At 39.1% G+C, this 22,354-nt stretch overlaps 1 protein-coding gene across 6 annotated transcripts in view; it reads left to right on the top strand.

Moving 5' to 3' along the window:
- Positions 1 to 214: 214 nt before the first annotated feature.
- Eda (ectodysplasin A) overlaps positions 215 to 22,354 on the top strand; it is a 376,644-nt gene continuing 354,504 nt past the window's right edge. For all 6 annotated transcript variants that reach the window (XM_050119668.1, XM_050119666.1, XM_050119669.1 and 3 more), the window contains exon 1: positions 215 to 799. In XM_050119668.1, the coding sequence (XP_049975625.1) occupies positions 404 to 799 (396 nt within the window). In that variant the 5' untranslated portion in view covers positions 215 to 403. The remainder of the gene's footprint in view (positions 800 to 22,354) is intronic.

The raw sequence follows: 22,354 nt of genomic DNA, 5'->3' as shown, positions 1-22,354 counted from the left end.
CTGCCAGGCAGAGGTGAATCCCCACGCCCCCAGGCCCCGCCCCACGGCTGGAGGCTCGAGTGGAACGGCAGGGGGCGGGGCGCCCGGGCCTGGCGGGCCCGTGGTTGGGCGTCCCGGCCGCCCCTTGAGGCATGGGGCGGGGTAGGTGAGGACCTCCTCCCTCATTCCCTCTTGGGCCGCGCCGCCCCTCTCTCCCGCCCCTCCTCCTCCCTTTCCCACCCCTCGGAGTGGAGCTGCACATGCGGCTGCTCCCTGTTCTGTCCCGCCCAGCCACCGTCGCTCAGGAACGGGTCCCTGAAGCCCCCAGCCGATGGCAGGACAGTAACCGCCTGTCAGGGGTCGCGAAGGGCTGAGGCAGAGGCAGAGGCTCCCGGGCCTCAGATAGTGGCCGTCTCTGGAGGCCATGGGCTACCCTGAGGTAGAGCGCAGGGAACCCCTGCCTGCAGCAGCGCCAAGGGAGCGGGGCAGCCAGGGCTGCGGCTGTCGCGGGGCCCCTGCTCGGGCGGGCGAAGGGAACAGCTGCCGGCTCTTCCTGGGTTTCTTTGGCCTCTCGCTGGCCCTCCACCTGCTGACGCTGTGTTGCTACCTAGAGTTGCGGTCCGAATTGCGGCGGGAACGGGGAACCGAGTCCCGCCTCGGCGGCCCGGGTGCTCCTGGCACCTCTGGCACCCTAAGCAGCCCTGGGAGCCTCGACCCCGTGGGTCCCATCACCCGCCACCTCGGGCAGCCGTCCTTTCCGCAGCAGCCTTTGGAAGCGGGAGAAGATCCACTCCCCCCTGACTCCCAGGACCGGCACCAGGTGAGTCACCTAGGAGGGGCGGCGGCCTCGGAGGCCCCCTCCCCTGCTAGGTTGGGCGGGGGCCTGCGCCGCAGGGCTCGGGGAACTCTGCCACCCGGAGCCAAGTTACAGGGCAGGACCTGGGAGTGGGCCGGAGAGTTTGGGAGAGGTTGTCCGGGGCAGGTTGTCCTCAGTTCCTGGCTTGGCTCATTCAGACCCTCTCGGGTCCCATGGACTTGGAAAGGCCGGGCTGCATGCGCCGCCCCCCCGGGGGGGTGTGGGCTGCTTCGGGGAAAAGTTGGCTGGCCTCGCACCCGGGCCGGCGGAGAGGTGCCTGCGCCGCCCCCGTGGCCGGCTAACGGCGAGCTGCTTGGCCCCTGGTGCCCCTGGTGAGGTTCCCTGCCCGCGGTGCTTGTTTCTTCGTGTCCCGAGCTGATGCCAGCCCTAGCAGCTCCTCTTTGGAGTTGGAGCTGTAAACAGCTGTAATAACTGTTCCACGCCCGTTGAAACAACTTTTAACCGTACTTTGAGCGCCGGGTTCTTGTGCGCTGACCAGAACGTGAGCTTTTTCACACTTACCTGCAATTTGAGACTGATTGTCCTCGGCGTTCTAGTGAGGATCAGCGCCCCTGAGGAATTCTGGTAGAAATATGCCGTCTTGCTAGACAACTTCTGAACAGCAGTTTTAAAAAATCTATGGAAATAAAACTCACCCTTTGCATGCCGGTTCTGACGCTCTTGTTGCTGGACTGGGTGCAGTGGGTGTGAAGAGTTTTCAGCATCGCTAGCTTCAGAACAGGAAGTTGGATTTTTGTTTTGTTTTGGATGTTCTTTAGAGTGTTTGTATCCCTTTCAGCAAACCATTAGCTTGATTGTTTTCCGAACTTTTTCTTCAAGTAAATCCAGCGTACTTGATGCTAAGTATTCTCGTGGTTGCCAAAGTTGTCTTCCATGTGTGTGACTCTTAGGCAGAGCAGCCAAGGACCTTTTTGAGGTGGTTAAAGACTGGTGGTTAGTTTGTACCTTTTTCTTTTCTTTTTTTTTTTTTTTTTTTTTGAGAAAACGACGAGTTGCATAAGTAACGTACTGGAGGTGACACATAGAAGCGGCTGTATTTGGTGCTACATCCATAATCATTGTCCCAACTCTTTAAATATTATTCATGCTACTTTGACCTTCAAAGTTGTACACTTTAGAGCTGTCGCGTTCATGACAATGCGCTGTCAGGACTGACACTTTTCTTATTTCCAATGTGCTTTGTGAAGTTGCCCCAGCCCTAAAATGCCTTTCAAACACACTCCAGCTTATGTAACAGCTTATCAGAGAAGAGAAGCTGCAGGCATGCCTCTCATACGTGAGACTTTAAACACTGTGGCCAGATGAAAATTAATTACGACTCTGGGTCTTTTCTTTATCTCCCCTCCCCCCATCCCCAGTAGAAATATTTAGCTGCTGCACATTAATATTCTGTAAAAAGTATCAGCGAATTCAACTTCTTTCCTCAAATGGTGGTCAAGGATTTTTGGCATTCAGGGTGGACCGTCGTGTTTGTAGGTGGGGGATCAGCGGGACGGCTGTATTCTAGAGCTTTCTGTGATGGCATGGGACTCTCATAGCTTTGTGACGACATCTAGTTGCTTACACTTGTGCAGCACTGAAGTACGTAGGTGTTTCAACACGGCTTCTTCTCGCCTGTCCTTCACTCTTTCTAGTTTAGTCTTTTGGGACAGTCGAAGCAACGATAGTAGCTCTTTACGTGGATTGGCATCAACTTGGAATTGAAGTTTTTCAGATTTGTAAGGTACTACCTTATAAATATAGACCCCGCGGGAGAAATAAATGGCCCAAGATATCATAGCTTGAGTCAAAACTAGGATGAAGTTGCTCCTTCCTCTTCCAGCTTAGTACACATTACCCCATAATATAGTATCTGCCATTTTTTTGAGGGAAATGAAATGACAACAGGTTGGAGCTCCATAGTAGACACTTTATAAAATGAAAGGCTGAGATCTGTGTCATTTTGTTCTGCTCTAACTACATTTTGACCAAACTAAGTTTAACCACATACTCCTTATTTGTCTTGAACTTCATTCACGTTCAGGAAAATTGGAATATAACTGAAGAAATTTTAGTTCCGATTCAACTTGTTTCTCTTGAGGATATTACTTTTGGCATATACATAAACAAATAATGAATAAATAAATAAATAAATAAGGGAAAAGTTGATTGGCTAATCGAGTTAAATTGATGTGCTATATCTTGGGTAAAATTTCTAGTGCCCTGGTGCACCCTCTGCTGGTTTTGCAGTGACATTTAATTGTACTATCTGCTGACAGTCAAAATTCTGAGTTGTTCTGACAGATTCTGATTCATAAATAAGGAAGTAAACAGCCTCCTGGGACTTGGCCACATAGGTCATATTTTATGTTTTAGCTTTTCAGTAGAAACAGCTGCTGTTACAGCAAGTTGGACAGAGAGGAGCAGAGACCAAAACCATGGATCCTCCAGTGGGCAATACATTGGGTTTCCTACCAATGTATTTATAAAGAGTGAAGGGAAGATGATGGTACTAAACTGTGGTGAGCAGAACAGTCAGAGGCATTTCATTATGTAAGGTCATACCTATATTTAGGCAAAGGTGAAGTTATTCAAGCCTGTGGGATGATTGGACTGCGGGCTCTCAATTATGACTCAAAAAAGGACTCTAGAATCATTGAAGGTGTATGTATAACACACTACAATTTAAAGAAAAGGATGCAGAAGGAATTAAGGACATAAAGTAGGAAGATCAGCAAATTTCTGCAAGGGAGGTGTTAGAAAAGTCGCTGTTCATAAAGAGTGAGAGGGTAGCATCTGGAATCATGAACTGTCTCCTTTAGTTGAAAGAGTTAAGAAGCTGTATCTGGATCCTTAGTAAAGATTAGCTTAAGAGCTAGAGATACACCAGTAGTGTCTGAATTTGATAACAAATAATTAAAAGCATTAAAATCATTGGATCACACTATAGAGAAAATGATCTGGTCATGATTATGTTCCTCATATGTCAAAAACATGGTGGAAAATCTCAGGAATGTGTCAACAACAAAACAAAACATTTTTCTATGAAGATGATTAAAAATTCATTTTTGTCTACAATCAGACAGAAAATTCTGGTGGCTGTTTCTCAAGAAAAAGCTAACAGTGGATTGATGAAAGTCTCCAGAAACCCAATTAAATTGATCAAAAGGGGGAGAGAGATGAATATGGTCAGTATGTTGGCGTAATTTGATGATCTAAGCTGAATACATAAAAATTTCTCTGTTAGGTACAGTGCTAAGTACTAGAGGTCTTTTAATGTTGAGAGAGATAAATAAAGGTATCATCTCATAATCTAAACTACAGGCAGATCAATAGGAATTTATTCAGGATGGTTGGCGGTGTTTGAGGTACATTCCCTATTATTTGAGGTGATATAGAAGTCAGCTTTAATCTTCTTCAGACATTTTGGGTATAACTAGATACATCATTAGCATACCAACATTTGATATGCCTACTAACTAAGAATCATTCTAGGAGATTCATGCTGACCATAACAGATCCCACAAATTATGGAATCTTGATAAGTTGTTTATGGTTTTTAAGTGCAGACTTTTCAATGAGTTCTTTAAGGCTTTTGAACTGATTTCATGAAATCCCTCTCATTTCCACTCTCACTAATTTTATTCCTGGAAGTCACCCACCATAATCTCTTTGGGGATTATTCTGTAGTTGTTACTGATTTTCATTTTAAGACATCTACCTTTACATTAAAAGTCATCAGAAATCTACCTTCTGTATTGTCTTTATGATTCCTGACAGCACTAATTATAGCTAAGTAGAAAATAGTTGTTGAACTGAATTATCTGGGGGACTTGGGTAACATTTATAAAAAACAAAGGCATTTTGTAAAACAGGCCTGTTTCTTTCTGGTCCTGTTAAGTATGTGAACTGTCAGTTTTACTTAGGTAAATAGTTCTATTGGTAATATTTCACTGGTTTCTAAAATAATTAGAAAGTGAAGTTGAAAAGAGAAGTCCTAACCATGTGATCCTTTTCCTAGCTTCCCACTTTCCCTCTAAGATGGTACTAAAAGCTTTTTGTAGTACATTGTTTGATATTTTATTTGCTTTTAGGTTTCATCTTCTTTCTTAGATCTTGTGAAAAATGATCTGTAATTTATCTGTAACTACCTTAGAGAGATCTCCTTATACTAGAGAATTTCTGAAGCGATTTTAATTTCCAAGAATATTACCAAGAAAAGCCTTGTGCCTTTGTCTATAAGGCTGCCACTGTAGAGAACCATCTTTGTTTTACTCCTCTGTTAATACCCAGCACTTAATTAATTTCTTTTCTTTTCCTTTATTTTTATTAACATATAATACAAATACAGAAAAATATACACATCATAATTGTGCCAATTGATGAAATATTACAAAGTGAGCACACTCATATTGCTTGCATCTAAGTCAAGAAATAAAATATTTTTAACATCCTGAAAACCCTTAATTGTGTCCATCTTTATCACTATATCATCCTCACTCTCCAAAGATGATGAATGTCCTGACTTCTATTACCAGAAATAATTTTGTTTATTTTGAACTGTACATAAATGAAATCAGATAAATGTATTCTTTTGAGTTTTTTGGATTTTTGGTTAATACTACATTTGTGATAACCATACTGTTGCAGACAGAGAGATTTTTAATTTATATTTTTGTATATTTTGTTGCTGATATGCATAAATTCCTAATAGTAATAAATATGTAGATTGTTTCCAGTTTGGAGTTATTGTGAATAATGATGTTTCAGATAATTTATGCATGTATTTTGGTTCCAATTATTAGAATTGCCATTGAAGATATACCTAGGATTAGTTTCTATGCAATGGAAAATACATACTTGGAAATTATTGATGACAGTTTTTCTAAGTTATTGTCAACTTTTATTCTCACCAGCAATGTTTGAAAATGGCAGTTTTTATATTACTTTGCAATTACAGCCATTCTGGTGAGTGAGTATTTAGTGATATCTTGTTATTGTATGTGATATTGTTGGGACTGGAGCCCAAGACTTCAGGTATTCTAGGTAAGTAGTCTACCTACTTAGGTAGCTTTATCTTAGGATTTTAATGGATTCTTCTCAGAAGACTGATGAAGTTGTGTTCCTTATCACATGTATTATCAGTTTGGGTATCTTTATGAAGTAATTTTCCATCTTTTTGCCTATTTTACTGTCAAATTGCCCTATTCTTATATAATTAAAAACATGATCTTTTTATTTTTATTTATGTGTATGTGTGCTTGTGTATATGTGGGGGGCATGTGAGTGCAGATTTCTGCAGAGACCAACAGAGGGCTCTGGATTCACAGGAGCTGGAGTTATAGGCAGTTATTAGACTCCTGACATGGGTGTTTCAAACCAAACTCATCTATTCTGCAGGAACAATACACACTCTTAACTGCTGAGCCACCTCTGTAGCCCTAGAAATCTTTATTTACCTTGAAGTGAGTTATTCTTATAAATGCAAAACAGCCCCAAATTTGGGGCCTACTTTTATATTTATTGATGAACAGAGGGCTTTAATTTTAATTTATCAAAAATTCTTAATATTTTCTTTCATGAATAGTGTTTTTATATTCTGTTTAAGAAGTATTTTTCCAGGGCTGAAGATATGGCTCAGTGGTTAAGGACATGTATTGCTTTTGTAGAGGGCCAGAGTTTGGTTCCTCACACTCACCATCACTCACTCAGCCCAAAACCACCTAACTTCATCTCCAAATAATCTGAAGCTCTCTTTTACACACACACACACACACACACACACACACACACGCACACGCAAGCCACCCAAAACAGTTTTTTTTAAAAAAAAGAAGTATTTGCTGACTTTGAAATCATTAGACATGCCCATATATTATCATTTAGAAGTTTTGTCTTTGTGCCAGCCACAGATTTACAAGCCACCTGGGATTGATTTTATGTATGGTAGAGATCAGGCTCTATATTTTTCCATATAAGTATCCAACTGATTTAGTCCTTTTTATTAAAAGGACTTTTTCTACTTTTCTACATTCTTACTTTTTCATCCATTCATTGTTTATATACACCCCAAATTGTTTTTGAACTGTTTATTTTAGTCTGTTGATCTGTTTCTCATCAGTCTGTTTTCTGTTGCTATAACAAAATAATTGAGGCTAGATACTTGAAAGCAAAAGAGATTACTTAGGTCATTTAGGGGATTCAGAAAACATCCATTCAGCTTTAGTGAGGGTACTCTTGACTGGATAGAAAAATGGTGGAGAGAGAAATAAAAGTGCAGAAAAGTGAAAAATTGCATGGGTCCACCTCACCTCATTCATAGCAGCCTATATTTTTGAGAACTAATGGTCTGTGTAAGAAAAAGACGAATCCTTGCAGAAGGAAGTGCCTTCAGTGGTCTTGCCTCTTAAAAGTCTTGCCGTATCAACAGTGTGACTCTGGAGCTAATCATCCATCACATGAATCCTTGGGGGTACAAAACCATAACAATAACCTATAATAAGCTTTTAATATCTGGGAAAGCAAGTCCTTCCTACTTGTTCATATGCTTTAAAACCATCCACTCTCATCATTCACATTTTTACATGCATTTTAGAATCAGCTTTTTTACATGTCTCAATAAAAGAGAAATCTCTTAGAATGTTTATTGCAATTACATTGAATCTAAGAATTGTGTTAGTTAAGGTTTCGTTTCTATTGCCATGATAAAATCCGATGACAAGACAACTTGTGAAGAGTTTAAAGGAGCTCACAGTTCCAGAGGGTTAGTGTTTGTGGTGGAATGAAGGTGTGGCTACAGGCAACCAGAGCAGCACTTCAGAGTTTGCATTTTTGATCCACTAGCAGGAAACACAGAACATGGGGAACAGTGAAAGTCTTTTGAAACCTCAAGCTCTGCCCTTGTAACACACCTCCTCTAACAAGGCCATACCTCTTCATCCTTCCCAGAGAATTACAGCAACTAGGGACCGAGTATTCAAACATATTTTGATTATATTCTTATTCACCACATAAAACCCAATTTAGGAGGTCACATCTTCCAGTTCAGGAACATGTTAATTCTTGTTTAATTTTCCTAGCAATAATTTTTCTTTCTTTTTCTTTTTGAAATAGGACTTCTATGTGTAGCCCTGCTTGTCCTGGAACTGTAGACCAGGCTGGCCTGGAATTCACAAAGATCTGCCTGCCTCGGCTTCCTGAGTGCTGCGATTAAAGGCTTGCACCACCACTGCCTAGCCTTACTTTTTAAAAAAAATTAATAGTGAGAGGATTTCCAAGGTATGTTTTTAAATGTCATTATATATGTTATGGTGGATGTTGTGGTTCACTATGTAAATTCCACTTCAGAAATGCAGAATTTATGCCCTCAAGTATCACGAGAACTTTCATGAGGCAGAGTTCAGCTGAGAATTGTCTTTTGATGATTTTTTTTCAATCAAGGAGAAACTTCCTTCCAGGGCTGCCTGCATCTAATGACTAACCAGTGCGGAGCTGTAAATCACTTTCCCTTTCTTCCAAATTGGGAAAACATTGAAGAGTCATATACCAGCCATACCAGCTCAAGAGGTCAATAGAAATTTGGTTAGGGCAATTTGGTGATTGACTTTTTTCCTTGTCTTACACATATGTTGATCCCCAAAGCACTATTGATGGAGGAAGGTCATTGGTTAATAAAGAAACTGCCTTGGCCCATTTGATAGGCCAGCCCTTAGGTGGGTGGAGTAGACAGAACAGAATGCTGGGAGAAAGTGAGGCAGATGCCATGCCTTTCCTCTCTAGGGCAACTGCGATGAAGCTCCAGCCCAAGATGGAGGTAGGTGAAGGGGAAATGATGCAGGAACGCAGCCTGCAGCTCCTTCTACACACTATCTAATAAAAATCCTGCATCGTAATTTTTCAATTGACTTGGTAGGAAACCCAATGTGGGGCTACATAATTTTTAATTTTTGTGATTATAATATATATTATAATATAATTACATCATTTCCCCTTCATCTACCTCCATCCAGACCCTCTCATGTAGCTTCCCTTGCTTTCTTTCAAATTCATAACCTTTTTTCTTTTAATTGCTTTAAGTTTAATTTTAATTGCTTCTTGCTGATGTTTAAAAATCTGGTTTAATTTTATGTATTAAGTTTGTATCCAGCAGTTTGCTGAACTAGTTTATTGATCCCAATAATTTATTTGCATGTTCTTTTGGATTTTCTATATGTCTATCAAAAAGTTTATGGAAAATATTTTAATTTTTTTATTCTTTTCCTTTTTAATCTATACACCCTGGAATGTGGTTGATATGTCCAGTGACACTCCATTGAAGAAAACTGACTTTCCCTTTGCAAGCAGACATCAAATGCAATTAGCTTCTTGGTTGGGGTTGAGACCCAGAGTTCTCATTGTCCTCTCAGTGTGGGGACCCTTTCTGACTAGAACCTGTCCAGATCTTGGGAATGCTTTCACAGTCTCTTTGAGTCCATCTGTGTATCAGCCCTGTTGTGTCTGGAAGATACTTTTTTTTTTTTAATGTTATCTATCCCATCTGGCTCTTACAATGTTTCCTCTTGTTTGTCTGTCCAGATTTTCACTTTTTTTGCTGTTTTCTTGTTTTCCTTATTTATCCATCCATCCATCCATCCATCCATCCATCCATTTATTCTTCTCTCATATATTACACCTCAATTACAGTTTCCTCTCCCTCTTGTTCTCCCAGTCTCTTCTTCCCCAGATCCACTCCTCTTCTGTTTCCCTTCAGAAAATAGCAGGACTCCCAGGGATATCAACCAAACATGACATAACAAGTTACAGTAAGACTAGGCAGAAACCCTTATATCAAAGTTGGGTGAGGCACCCCAATAAGAGGGAGGAAAAGGGTTCCCAAAGCAGGCAGAAAAGTCCTAGATATCCCCCACTCCTACTGTTAAGAATTCCACCAGAACAGCAAGATATACATCCATAACATATATGTACAGGACGTGGTACAGACCCACACAGGATCCATAATTGTCAAATCAGCCTCTGTGAGCTCCTGTGAGCACAGGTTAGTTAATTCTGTAGGTTTTCTTGTGATGTCCTTTGACCCCTCTGGCTCCTACAATTCTTCCTCCCTCTCTTCTGTGAAATTCCCTCAGCTCTGCCAGTTTGACTGTGGGTCTCTGCATCTGCTCCCATCAATTGCTGGAGCCTCTCTAATGATTATGCTAGATTCCAATCAAGTATAGCAGAGTGTCATTAGGAATCACACACACACACACACACACACACACACACACACACACACACACACAGAGAGAGAGAGAGAGAGAGAGAGAGAGAGAGAGAGAGAGAGAGAGAGAGAGAGAGAACATGAAATTGAGTGGGGAGGGAGGTGGGGATCTGGGAGGAGTTGGGGGAAAGGATGAATATGATCCAAACATATTGTGTGAAAGAAACTTTAAAAATTAATTTTTTTATTATATTGGCTAAAACTTTCAGACTAATGAATGGAAGTAGTAATAGCAGACATCCTTGTTCACTTCTGAACATTGGAGGAAAACTTTCATTTTACTGTTTGTCATATGTTTTATTATTATTGTTAGTTTTAAAAAATATTCATCAACTTTAGAATTTTCTTCTAGTTTTCAAAGGTTTCTGAATAACATAAGGAATTACATCATTGTATTCCATGGTTTTCTTTTATATATTGAATTAGTAACAGAATTTTTCTCCCTTATTCTGTTAATATGGTATGAGCCAACCTTATTCCCCTTAGGACACAGCCTCTTTAGTTTGAATGTGCTGTCCAGTTCATATCTATCTGGAATTATTCTACTAACATTTCATTTAGAACCTTTGATTTTTATGAGTGAGAGAGATTAGCATGCAACTTTCTCTCATCAAGTTTGGCTATCAAAGTTATTTTATGCTGTCATTACTATTTTGTTTGTTTTATTTGTTGCTTACAATCATTCTTGTAACATTGGTAACATTTTTTTCTTAGCTGTTTGGAAGAATTCATGAAGTCATTTTGCCCTAGGGAAGGTTAAATTGTGTTTGGTGTCCTAATACATATAGGACATTCAGACAATAGCTAACAAAAAAATAAAGTACTTAGAAATAACTTTAGCCAGGAGTGTCAGAGACCTGAACAATTAAAACTATAAAACAATGCTGAAATAATTGAAGAAAACAAAAATAAATTAAAATATATTCCATATCTATGTATGGGAAGAAGAAAAAATTGGCGAAATGCCTTTACTATCCAAAGAAAATTGCCAGTTCAGTAAAAACCTTATCAAGATTCCAGTGACACAATCTAGGTGTGTTGTCTCAGAATAACTCTAGCACTTGAGAGACAAAGGCAGAAGGATTATGAGTTTAAGGGTAGCCTTGAACACAGTGAGTTCTTATCTCAAAAAAGTTAAACAACAACAACACACTTCAATGGCATTTGTCACAGAAATAGAAATTCTGAAGTTTATAGGGAACCACAGAATATTTCAATCTACTTCTATTATCAATTGTATATCTTATTTTTCTACTACTTGACCGTTTTGTCATATGCTTGATTGCTTTTGAATGGATGGCATATTGTATGTTTGTATACATATGCATATACACACTTATTACACACACACACAAATGTTTTGGGGCCTCAGTTGTTTTTATTCAGATAGGAGTTATATTTCTGGAAGTTGGCCTCAGGTGCTAGCAATCCTATGTTAGCTTAATCCACCATGATATTGAAATCATCTGAAACTGGCTTTCTGTCCAAATGAAAGTTGATTGACTATTCTTTTAAACTATTGTTCTAATTCAGAACCTAAAGATTGGTGCTTTTTCCTGAGTTCTTGTTCCTAGAAGGGTCATGAATTTCAGTTTCTTTTCTTCTTTTTTTCTCCTGACTCTATGTTCAGTCTTTTAATAGTATTACATATTCATGGTGTCTCTTCACAGCATTCGAAGCCCTAAGACAGTGGTACACAAATGTGGAGCTATAACTGTTGAGCAGGTCAGAGAGAATTCCTGCACTCATGGAATTTTGAGTCAAGTGACTAAGCTAGAAGAATTCAGTTTGATGATGAAGCAAGCAGTAGGGGTAATCTTACTGCTTGAATTATCTGGAACATGTGATAATTTTGAACAAAAAAGTTGAACACCTGGAACAAACTTTTGAAATCAGGGGACATTTTCTTGACAAAGCATATTCTGAATTTAAAACTGAAAAAAAAATATCTGGATAATTTAGTTTCCAGTAATAGGAACTGAATATGCAAAGGCATGGAGGTGAGAGAGAACATGGCATGTTTAAGGAATGAAAAAATCTATTATTTATAAAGCCACAGTTATCAATCCATTATGGGGCTGGCATAAGGATAGACATTATAGGTTAATGGAACAGAATTGAGAACCCTTACATTATAACCAATTTGTTTTTGAAAAATATAAAAACTCAAAACAAAAAACAAGACAGTCACTGGAGTATAAGATTCCCTATTCAACTAATGGTGCTGGGAAAATCATATAGCCACATTTTAAAAAAGGGTGAACTTTATAAAATAGACCAAATTCACCTAAATAAACATTTCTCAAAAATAGACAGATGCCTAATAGTTTTATGAAAATAAATATAGGAGTATCACTAGTCACAAGGAAATGCAAATTAAAACTACCATTAGAGACTAGTTCTCCTCAGTAAGAATGCCTAATATCAACAACAAAGACTAAAGATAATGTATTTGAGGATGTTGAGGAAAAGAACCTTTTCATACACTATTGGTTAAATGTATATATATGTATGTGTACACACACACACACACACATGCCATATCAAACGATGTGGAAATGTTTCTGTGTCAAAAGTTTCAAACAGAGTTGTCATATGATTTAGCAATCCTACTACTGGATATATGTTTTAGTTTGAATATGTCCTCCATAGGCTCATGTTTGAATACTCAGTCACCAGCTGGTGGAGCTTTTTCGGAAGGTTGTGGAACATGTGGGATGTAGAGGCTTGCTAGAAGAAATGAGTCACTAGACAGACTTTGAGGTTTTACAACCTAGTTTGGCTTCTAATTTACTCTCTGCTTCTGTAGTGTGATTATTCAATGTGAGGAGGCAGCCTCCTCCTCCTGCTGCTGCCTTCCCTGCCATGGTGGAATGTATTCCCTTGAACTGTAGTCCAAAGTCAACTGTTTTTCATCTCTAAAGTTGCTTCTTGTCAGGCATTTTGTCACAGCAGGGAGAAAACTGTCATGTACTGTGTATGTCCAATGGAAATGAAGTCAGTCTTTGGAAGAGACAGCTGGCCTCCTCATGTTTATTGTAGCACTATCAGACATAGCTAACAAATGGAAATAACCCATGTACTCATCAGTTTAGGTGCTGAATGGGTATGAAAATACAGCCAGGTATGCTGATGGTACCTGTAGTCACAGTACCCAGAAGTATGAGGCAGAATGACTGTAAGCTCAAGACCAGCCTGGGGCATATAGCAAAACCCTATCTGGAAACAAACAAGCAACCCACAAAATGAAATAAAACAGAAAATTGTTACACATTCATAATGGAATACTAGTCAAGCATAAAAACAATGAAATTCTGTTATCTGTGACAGTATAAATGGAGCTGGAAATCATTTTGAATTTTTAAATTTCATTGAATTAAATGAAAAAAGGTCAGACACAGAAAGACAAGTACGTATGTTCTCCTTCACATATGGAATAAAAAGTTATTGTATAGACTCTAAGAGTAGACTAGGATGGTGGTTACCAGATGGTGGGGAATAAGTGAGGAGTAGGGAAGATTTATGGGGAATAAATTGATCAATATGTATTAAATTATAGTTATCTGGAAAAAGATGATCTGTTATACTGTTGCAGAGTAGAATGACCATAGACAGTGTATGTTTCAAAAAGTTGAAGAAATTATTTTGTATAGAGGCTTCTATTCTAGGCCCTCTACATAAATGCTCTGGTTGTGTAGCTTAGTGTTTTGTGGGACTCCAAACAGCGGGGATAGGGGGTGTCTCTGACAGTTTTGCCTACTCATGGGACACTTTACCTCTTATTGGGCTGCCTCACCCAGCCTTGATGTGAGGGTTTGTGCCTACTCTTACTGTAAACTGTTATGCCATGCTTAGTTGACATCCTTGGGAGGCCTGCTCTTTTTTGAAGGAAAAGAAGGATGAATGGATCTGAGGGGAGAGGGAGGGTAATGGGAGGGCTGGAAAGAGAGGAAGGAGGGGAAACTGCATTTGGGATGTAATATATGAGAGGAGAATAAATAAGAAAGAATAGATTTTATATTTTTCACTATAAAGGGTAATAGTTGGTTAAGAGATAGATGTGTTTAACCTGATTTAATCATCATGCCTTGGGTATCCTGGTTTCTCTTTATTCACACATCTTTTTCCTTTTACATTTGCTCTATAATGCATACATATATTAAAACATTATGCAGTGCACCATTAATATGTATGCATTTTATGTTTATTCTATCAATTAAAAAGTCTTAAAAGCCATGAATTAAAGAAAAGAGTAAATGTAGACATGTACTATACAACGACCCTGAATTAACTTTAAATAGACTTAAATTTAAATGCCAGAACAACATTTTTAAAGAAAACAGAAATTTTCTTGACCTAGGATTGGGAAAATAGTTCTTAGATATAGAACCAAATACATAATCCAACAACAACTCAAATACGTGAATTGCATTTTTTTTAAAAAAAACTTTTATTTTACTAAAGAAAACTTTTTAAAAATGAAAAGAAATATGAGAGTAGGAGAAAAGGTTTGCAAAAGAGGCCTCTTGAAATGCAATAAATAAGAAGACAAATAGGGAAAAGATACATATATTTATCGAAGGAGAGGCACAAATGTCCAAAGCTACACAAAAATCTGCTCAACACTTATCAATCACGTATATAAAAATCAAAACCACATTGAGGTGTAATTTTATACCTATTAGAATCACTATTATGAGAAATATAGTAAACAATGGAGATGTGGAGAAGGGGAACGCTCATACATTGCTGGTGGGGATGTTAAATGATATAGTGGTTTTTGGAAAATGGGTTTTCAGCCTCTTAATAAGTTAACACAGAATTGCTTATTGCATTATGACCCAATTCTACTTGTATGCATGTGCCCAAAAGAATTGAAAACGTCTGTTCACACAAAAACCTCTATAGGAATGTTCACAGTGAGTGGCATTATTCATAATTTTTAAAAAATGGAAACAACCCAAATATCTGATGAATAAACAAATGTGGCATAAAATTCTAATAGAATATATTTCAGCCATAAAAAGGAATGAAGTTTGAATATCTGCTACTACATGGTAGGATCTCAGAAATATTATGTTAAGTGAAAAGAGCCAGTCACAAAACCCACATTTATATTGTATAATTCTATTTGTATGAAATGTCCAGAATAGGCAAATATGTGGATTCAAAAATTAGATTAGTGAGTGTATGTGGTGAGTGGTAGAAATGGAGATTCACTAAATGTGAGCATGAGGGCACTTACTGTGGGAATGACAATGTTTCACAATTGATTTTACCATGACTAAGGCAGTAGTTGTGTGGGGCTTTAAAGAAAATAATGCAAGAACTATCATAAAATTACACAGTTCAGTATAGTTGCTATAAAAATGAGTGAATTGTATAGTATATGAATTGTATCTAGATGCATCTGTTATTCTAAAGATGCATAAAATAAAAGTAATGGACAAATAAATAAGAGATGTTAGTTTTTTTTGGTATTTATCTTTACATTGATGTGGGAGTGTCATATATCAATCTGTTGATTTCATTGGCTGAGCAATAAAGAAACTGCTGGCCCTGATAGGTTAAAAGATAGGTGGGTGGAATAAACAGGATAGGATGCTGGGCGGAAGAGGAAGTGAGGTCAGACTCTGCTCTGCTCCTGGACAGACCAGACAACTCTGCTCGCTGGAGCAGAGACGCCACGCTCAACTCTCCCAGGATGGACAGAGGCTAGAATCTTCCCGGTAAGCGCACCTTGGGGTGCTTACACGCATTATTAGAAATGGGCTAGTCCAGGTGCTAGAATTAGCCTGTAAGGGCTAGAGTTCATGGGCCAAGCAGTTCTTAAATGAACACAGTTTGTGTGTTGTTATTTCGGGCATGAGCTAGCCAAGCGGCCGGGGTGTTGGGGACGCAGCCCCGCCGCTCCTATTTCAACATTACATGAAGAGAATCATCAAGATTTTTCATTCCAAATACTCCAAACTTTTTCCATAATAGATGTGTTCAGGATTCCAGCCTGGAATAAACTCAACCAGAAGCATCAGGGATGTCAGGCAAGTAATGTTTAATATGAAAAGGCTGTACTGTCGATTCTGGTGTGCACTTCAGAGAAAGAAATCTTTAATTTGTGGGATTTAAGTGAGTTAGTGTGGACAGAATCTAGCATGTACAAATAGCAGTCTGTGGTTTGAATATCCCCCTCTAAGACCCATGTTGAAATTTAATTACCATTGTAACAGTATTATGAGGTAGGACCTTTAAGTGGTTATTAGTCAATGAAGCCACATGAATGAATGCGTGCTATTATCATAGAACTGGGTCAGGAGTCGAGGGAGTAGGCTCCCAATTAATATCCATCTGTTACACTTTCAATTGATCTTCTATCTTCCTTCAGAACTATGAGAAATAAAGTTCTTTCCTTTCTGTTTATGCTTGTTTCTTTGAAACGGAGTCTCATGCAGCCCAGGTTGGCCTCAAACTTATTTGGTACCTGAGGATAAAGCATTCACTACCATCCAAGCTTTGGCTTCTACCTCTTAAGTGCTAGGGTTATAGGCATGCAACGCCATGCCTGGCTTAATAAATTTACTTACTTTATAAATTACCCACTTTGTGGTATTCTGTTATAGCAGCACAAAACAGACTGCGCTAGGGTCCAGCTAATTACTTACACTACAGTGGGTAGTAATTAATTCTGACTCCCAATTGTTATCTCTTTCTTCCTCGTCTGCCCTCTCCATTACTCCCTTTTCCTCTCTATCTGTCTTTTAGTCTTACTCTTTAGTCTTTCTGTTAGAGATAGTGGAATTGTCTCAGACCCTACTTAGAACTTTTTCAGACTTCTAGGTTTAATATATATCATAGAGATGAATGTGAATGTTATTTTCAATCTGAGGTGTGTATTAGTGTTGGAGAACTTTTGCAAAACCTTCCTATGTGTGGCCACATCTAGTCCCACATCTTCAGAATGTTTAGTCTACCCATGGCTTCTTATGTAATGCTGGTGTTCATCTCAATTTTTTGAATTGCTGCTCTAAAGGAAGAAAATAAAAGCAAGAGTGTAAATTAGATAGGAGTTGGTTTCCCATGCCTAACTCCAGTTCCCTTATGATTGGCTATTACATTTTTGTCATTTTTGTCACTAGTCTTCCCATTGATGACCATTGACGCAGGAGCTTGTGTGGTAGCGGATGCTTAATGAACACACCATTTGGAAAATTTGTTAATGATTGTGTGTCTTTTAGGGAAAGAAGAATTAAATTTCAGTTGTCATTTCCTAAGCCAGATGCTGGGACTATGTGCTTGTAATAACCGAAAGAAGGAGTAGTTCCCTGACTTTTGTGGCTTCCTAGGGATTTTCCTGCTGGTAGCTGCTGAAACCACTTTAAAATAATAGACTGCTGAGTAATTTTCCCCATGTACATCCACTTGTCAATGGGCCTGCACTTCAGAGATGAAGACAATTTTTATTGGAGTGATGTCGTATAGCATGGTTTGAAAGCAGACAGCCACAAAGAAATTGATTTTCAAAAGGAGATTACTGCTAAATTTTATTTTGTGGTTTGCAGATCTTTATTCTTTCAACCTGCCACACCACTGGCCTGCAAGGTCAATCAAAGTTTAAACAATAGTATATGTCTAGAAGCATTGCATGTTTCTAGAGAACTTTTAAAACTATTTCTTATTATCGTGGGGGTGGTGGTATATCATAATGTAATGTATGTGTGTAGGCCAGAAGACAATCCTGTGAAGTCAGTTCTCTCTTTTTCCCCTTATGTTGGTGCTGGGAGTTGAACTCAGGTAACCAGGCCTTCATGGCAAATAATTTAATCTGCTGAGCCAGCTTGCAGGTCCTAGAGTCCTTTTAATATATAGTCTAAATTGTTAAGGTGGCAAAACTGAGGGATTTTTCTGGAAGGATTGTTACACCTGCATTTAGACTCACGGGAAGGAGAACGGCAGATTTCAGGTGCTTCTCAATTTCAGTGAAGTAGAAAGGCAATACTTGTGGGGTTCTAGTTCTCAAAACTGATTTAGCTATCAGAGTCAACCAAGAAGTATAAACTTCCTTTGTTTTTAATGACATCAGACAACCTTGTTAGGTGCCATTAGTTTCTGCATGGATTTCCATCTGCCACCTCAAATTTAGTTAGCTAAATTGAATTCATCTCCACTCTTCCCTTCTCCTACTGCACACACTAAATTTTAGAAAATTAAACCATGGTTTTATTTTTTCAATAACTCAGGCATAAAATCTCAGATGCATTTCATTTCTCCTTTTCCTTTGCTACTCATACTTAGCATTCTAGTTGCTAAATTGATTCATACTTTCTGATGCTGATTTACATTGTTTATGTCACCTGCATCTAGTCTCTGTTATAATTCTGATTGTATTTGGTTTAGCTACTATTCAAGTTCTTTTTCCCAAATCTGTGATCCTTCCTCAGCTTCTTATTTCTCATAGTAATTATGGACTAGTGAGTTACTTTGTTCTCTACTGGAACTTTTCATGCCACCCCTTCCTCAAATACCTTTGTTTTCCTCTCCATTGCGTGTACAGAAAGCTTCAGTCTTTTTGGAAACATTCCTGAGCAATCCTGATGCTGTCCTTGCTGCTTGCTATCTACTTGAGTTCAATTTCATCTGGACAAATCCACTGTCATACCTCTTGCATTCTTGCCTGTATTTACCTATTTCCCCAAAGCTGAATGTTCAACCTCTTCTTGGAGCCCTCAGTCTTTCAGAGCTCAGCTCAAATCTTATCTTTTTGATAGATTCATCCTTGTCCATTCATCCATCTCAACATTCTAAACCCTTCATTTGCCATTGTATTGAATTGCAGATTATCTTGTTTTCTCAATTAATTGAAAAGGGTTTTGAAGGCAGCCACTTTATACTGATTTTAGTAGAAACCTCTAGTTTTACGTAAATTGGTTTTCTTCCTCTGCATTCGTACCTCCATTGTTGTGTCATTTTTCTCATTAAAAAGTTCCTTTGGATGGTAGAATACTCCCATGTTTAAGGACAAATTTAAATATGCGACATTTTTTCTGATCATTTAGCCCTTAGTAATATTTTTCTTTATTTTGTTTCAACTAAATCTGCATTTGTGAGACACCTGACACTATATCCGGCATTGGAAGAGCTAGAAAGGTAAAATCAATCCCTGTCATTAGAGACAGGCTCAAATCTGAAGGGAACATTCTTGGCAGAGGAAGCAACACGATCAAAGACTTGAAGAGAGCAGTTTGGGTAAAAGCTTAGAACCCAGGATTTTATTTGATCGAGAACTATTTGTCATCTTGCAACAGCTCTGTGATAGTGTACAACTGTATAATACAAAATTGTGCTTAATTTCCCATTTATTGATTACTCACCTTATGTTTTCTTTTCCCAATGGCACTGTACTTTTCATTATGGGAAAAAGTCTTGATGACTGGGGAAATCTAGGATTTCACAGCAGAAAACAAGACTGATAAAGACCTTTGAGTACGGCCACGTGAAGATCAAACCATGTATGTTCTCTTTGGGGACTAGCTCGACATTTATTCTTACTAAATTAGATCCTTTAACCCACTGTTGCTAAAATTCCTTCCTGAGGGGGAACATGAGCTGCAATTGCCCCTCTTCCCAAGGTTCCAACAAGAAACTGAGGCAGGAATCTATCAAAGTTCACTCTGATGGAACTATGCATTTATTGAGCTTTCTTACAGAGACCAAATGATGGCTTACTTAGATGGATGGAGACATTCCTTCCCCACTGACCACAACTATAAAGCTTACAAAGCCTTACCAAGCAAGGCTTCCCAAAGCTACATGATGAAGCACCCCCTCCTTCCAGGCTTCCTTGACCTCTATATGCTCTAGCCCTTGTCTCCCAAGCCACTTGAAGATTTGGCAGATGGTAGGGTGCAATGGGATACTCACCTGAGAATCCAATGCCCTATCGTCCTATTCTACCCTCTGTGAGGACAGAGAGAGAAAGAGAGAGAGAGAGAGAGAGAGAGAGAGAGAGAGACAGAGACAGAGACAGAGACAGAGACAGACAGAGAGACAGAGACAGAGAGACAGAGAGACAGAGAGAGACAGAGGCAGAGAGACAGAGGCAGAGAGACAGAGGCAGAGAGACAGAGAGAGACAGAGAGATACAGAGAGAGATACGGGGGGCAGAGGGGCAGACACACACACACATACACACACAGAGAGAGACAGAGAGAAGGGGGGAATAATAAATTGGCAACCAGCCCATCTGGGATGATCTTTTGCAAGAAGGTGCAGCTGTATTCCCAAAGATCTTGCCTCATAGGAAAAGACAGTCACTCAGGACACACATTGCTCCAGTAATTAGCAAGTCTCTGGGTTTCCAGGTTCTTGTGCTTTAACAAAACCCCAGCTCAGGGTCAACTTTTCTGTTTTGTTTTATCAATTCTACAGGATTGGAGAAAATTCCAAATTAGTGCCACTGCAAATTCAGTTTCTAGTTCTTTTTCCCTTTATATCCCACCCCCTGCTCTCCTTGTCTCCTCCTTATCTTCCTGCCTCCCTTCCTTGGTTAGTTCAATTTTCTGTTCTCAGCAGCAATTCCATGCTTTCATTTTGTCCATAAACCTCCTGCCGTGATTATATTCACTTTACTTTCAACTGTTAAACTTAATTCCTACTGCATTTAAAAATATCAAGATTGACATTGAGATCACCCACAAATTCATTCCTTTTCTTGTTAACTATTCTACAGATTCAGCCCACATCTTTGTGTCCGCAGATCTCAGTAGAGGAAGTACGTTCTTCGTTTCTAGACCAGTTCTTTCACTTAGACTTTAGATTCTTTTCCCTCTTACCTTTTCTTAGTCCTTTCTCTTAGTTTCTTTCATATCTTTTTTGTTTTGTTTTAAGATAATCTCATTATGAAACCCAGGCTGACTTCCAACTTTCAGTCTTCCTGCCTCAGCCTCCCACATTCTAGGATAATAGATGTGTGTCAGAATGCTCATCTTCTCTTGTATCTTTGATCTCTCTCAAATGTCTTTATCTCGCATACAATCATGCTTACATAGTGTGTGTGTGTGTGTGTGTGTGTGTGTGTATGAGCGCGCGCGTGTGTATAAACTTATTTGACCCAGCATCTTTTAAAAGATAACTTGTTTCCTTTTTCCCTTACCATTCAAACTTCAGGAAGTAATGAAGTAAACTTGCTGTCTTGGCATTTTAGCCACTCATTGATTCTTCATTTTCTTTTAGTTTGTTTTTTATATTTTCTTTACTACTGAGTCTCTTCTTACTAGGGTCACCCGTGATCTCCATATTACAAAATTTACCAGGTCCTTTTGGTTTTAATATTTTTAATGAAAAAAAATTCATACAATGTATTCAGGTCATGCATTTCCCTTACCTCAACTCCTCCCAGATCCTCTTCACCTCCTGCACCCAATCAATTCCATACCTTTTCATTCTCTCTTTACAAAACAACCAGGGAGCCTGCATGGGACTGACCTAGGTACTCTGCATATGTGTGACAGTTTTGTAGTGTGGGACTCCTAACAGTGGGACCAGGTGCTGTCCCTAACACTGCCTGAGTCTTTGAAGCCTATTCCTTATACTAGAATGGCTTGCCCAGCCTAAATACAAGGGGAGGTACTTAGTCTTACTACAACTTGGTATGTCATGTTCTGTTGATACTCATGGGAGACCTGCCCTTTCCTGAACAGAAATGGAGGAGGAGGGGGTTGAAAGAGGCAAAGGAGAGGTGAGGGATTGGGAGGAGAGGAAGGAGGGGTAACTGCAGTTGGTATATAAAATAAATGAGAGAGAGAGAGAGAGAGAGAGGGGGGGGGAGGGAGAGAGAGAGAGAGAGAGAGAAACAGTTGAACATACCCGTAAGGACATGAGGAATTTACCTTTGGTCATGGGGATTGTGTTTATGGTTTGCTGCTGTTACTAAGGCCCTAGAAACAGTTTTTATTCCTATCCCTGACTGAAAACACCCAAAAAACAAAAGTTTTACAAGCCTTTGAAAGTAAACCTGAGAATAGAAAAATGCCCTAAGATATTGTTTCTTTCCCAAATACTCCTTGGATTGAGCTTCTCCAGTCAGGAAAGTGTTTACACTATGGCAACTTTATTGACTTAGGTACCAGGTTTGCCCTCTTTCTAGGAGCAGAGAAGGAAGGGAAAACTGCAGATGGGATGTAAAATAACTAAATTTATTTTATTTTTTCTGTATTTCACATTTTATTTTATTATTATTATTATTATTAAAAATTTCCACCTCCTCC

The sequence above is a fragment of the Alexandromys fortis genome, unplaced genomic scaffold, assembly GCF_014885135.2.
Source record: "Alexandromys fortis isolate MF-2015 unplaced genomic scaffold, M_Fortis_MF-2015_v1.1 scaffold_155, whole genome shotgun sequence".
Lineage (NCBI taxonomy): Eukaryota > Metazoa > Chordata > Mammalia > Rodentia > Cricetidae > Alexandromys > Alexandromys fortis.
Note: the sequence above shows the minus strand (reverse complement) of the source record. Positions and strands in the feature narration are given on the sequence as shown.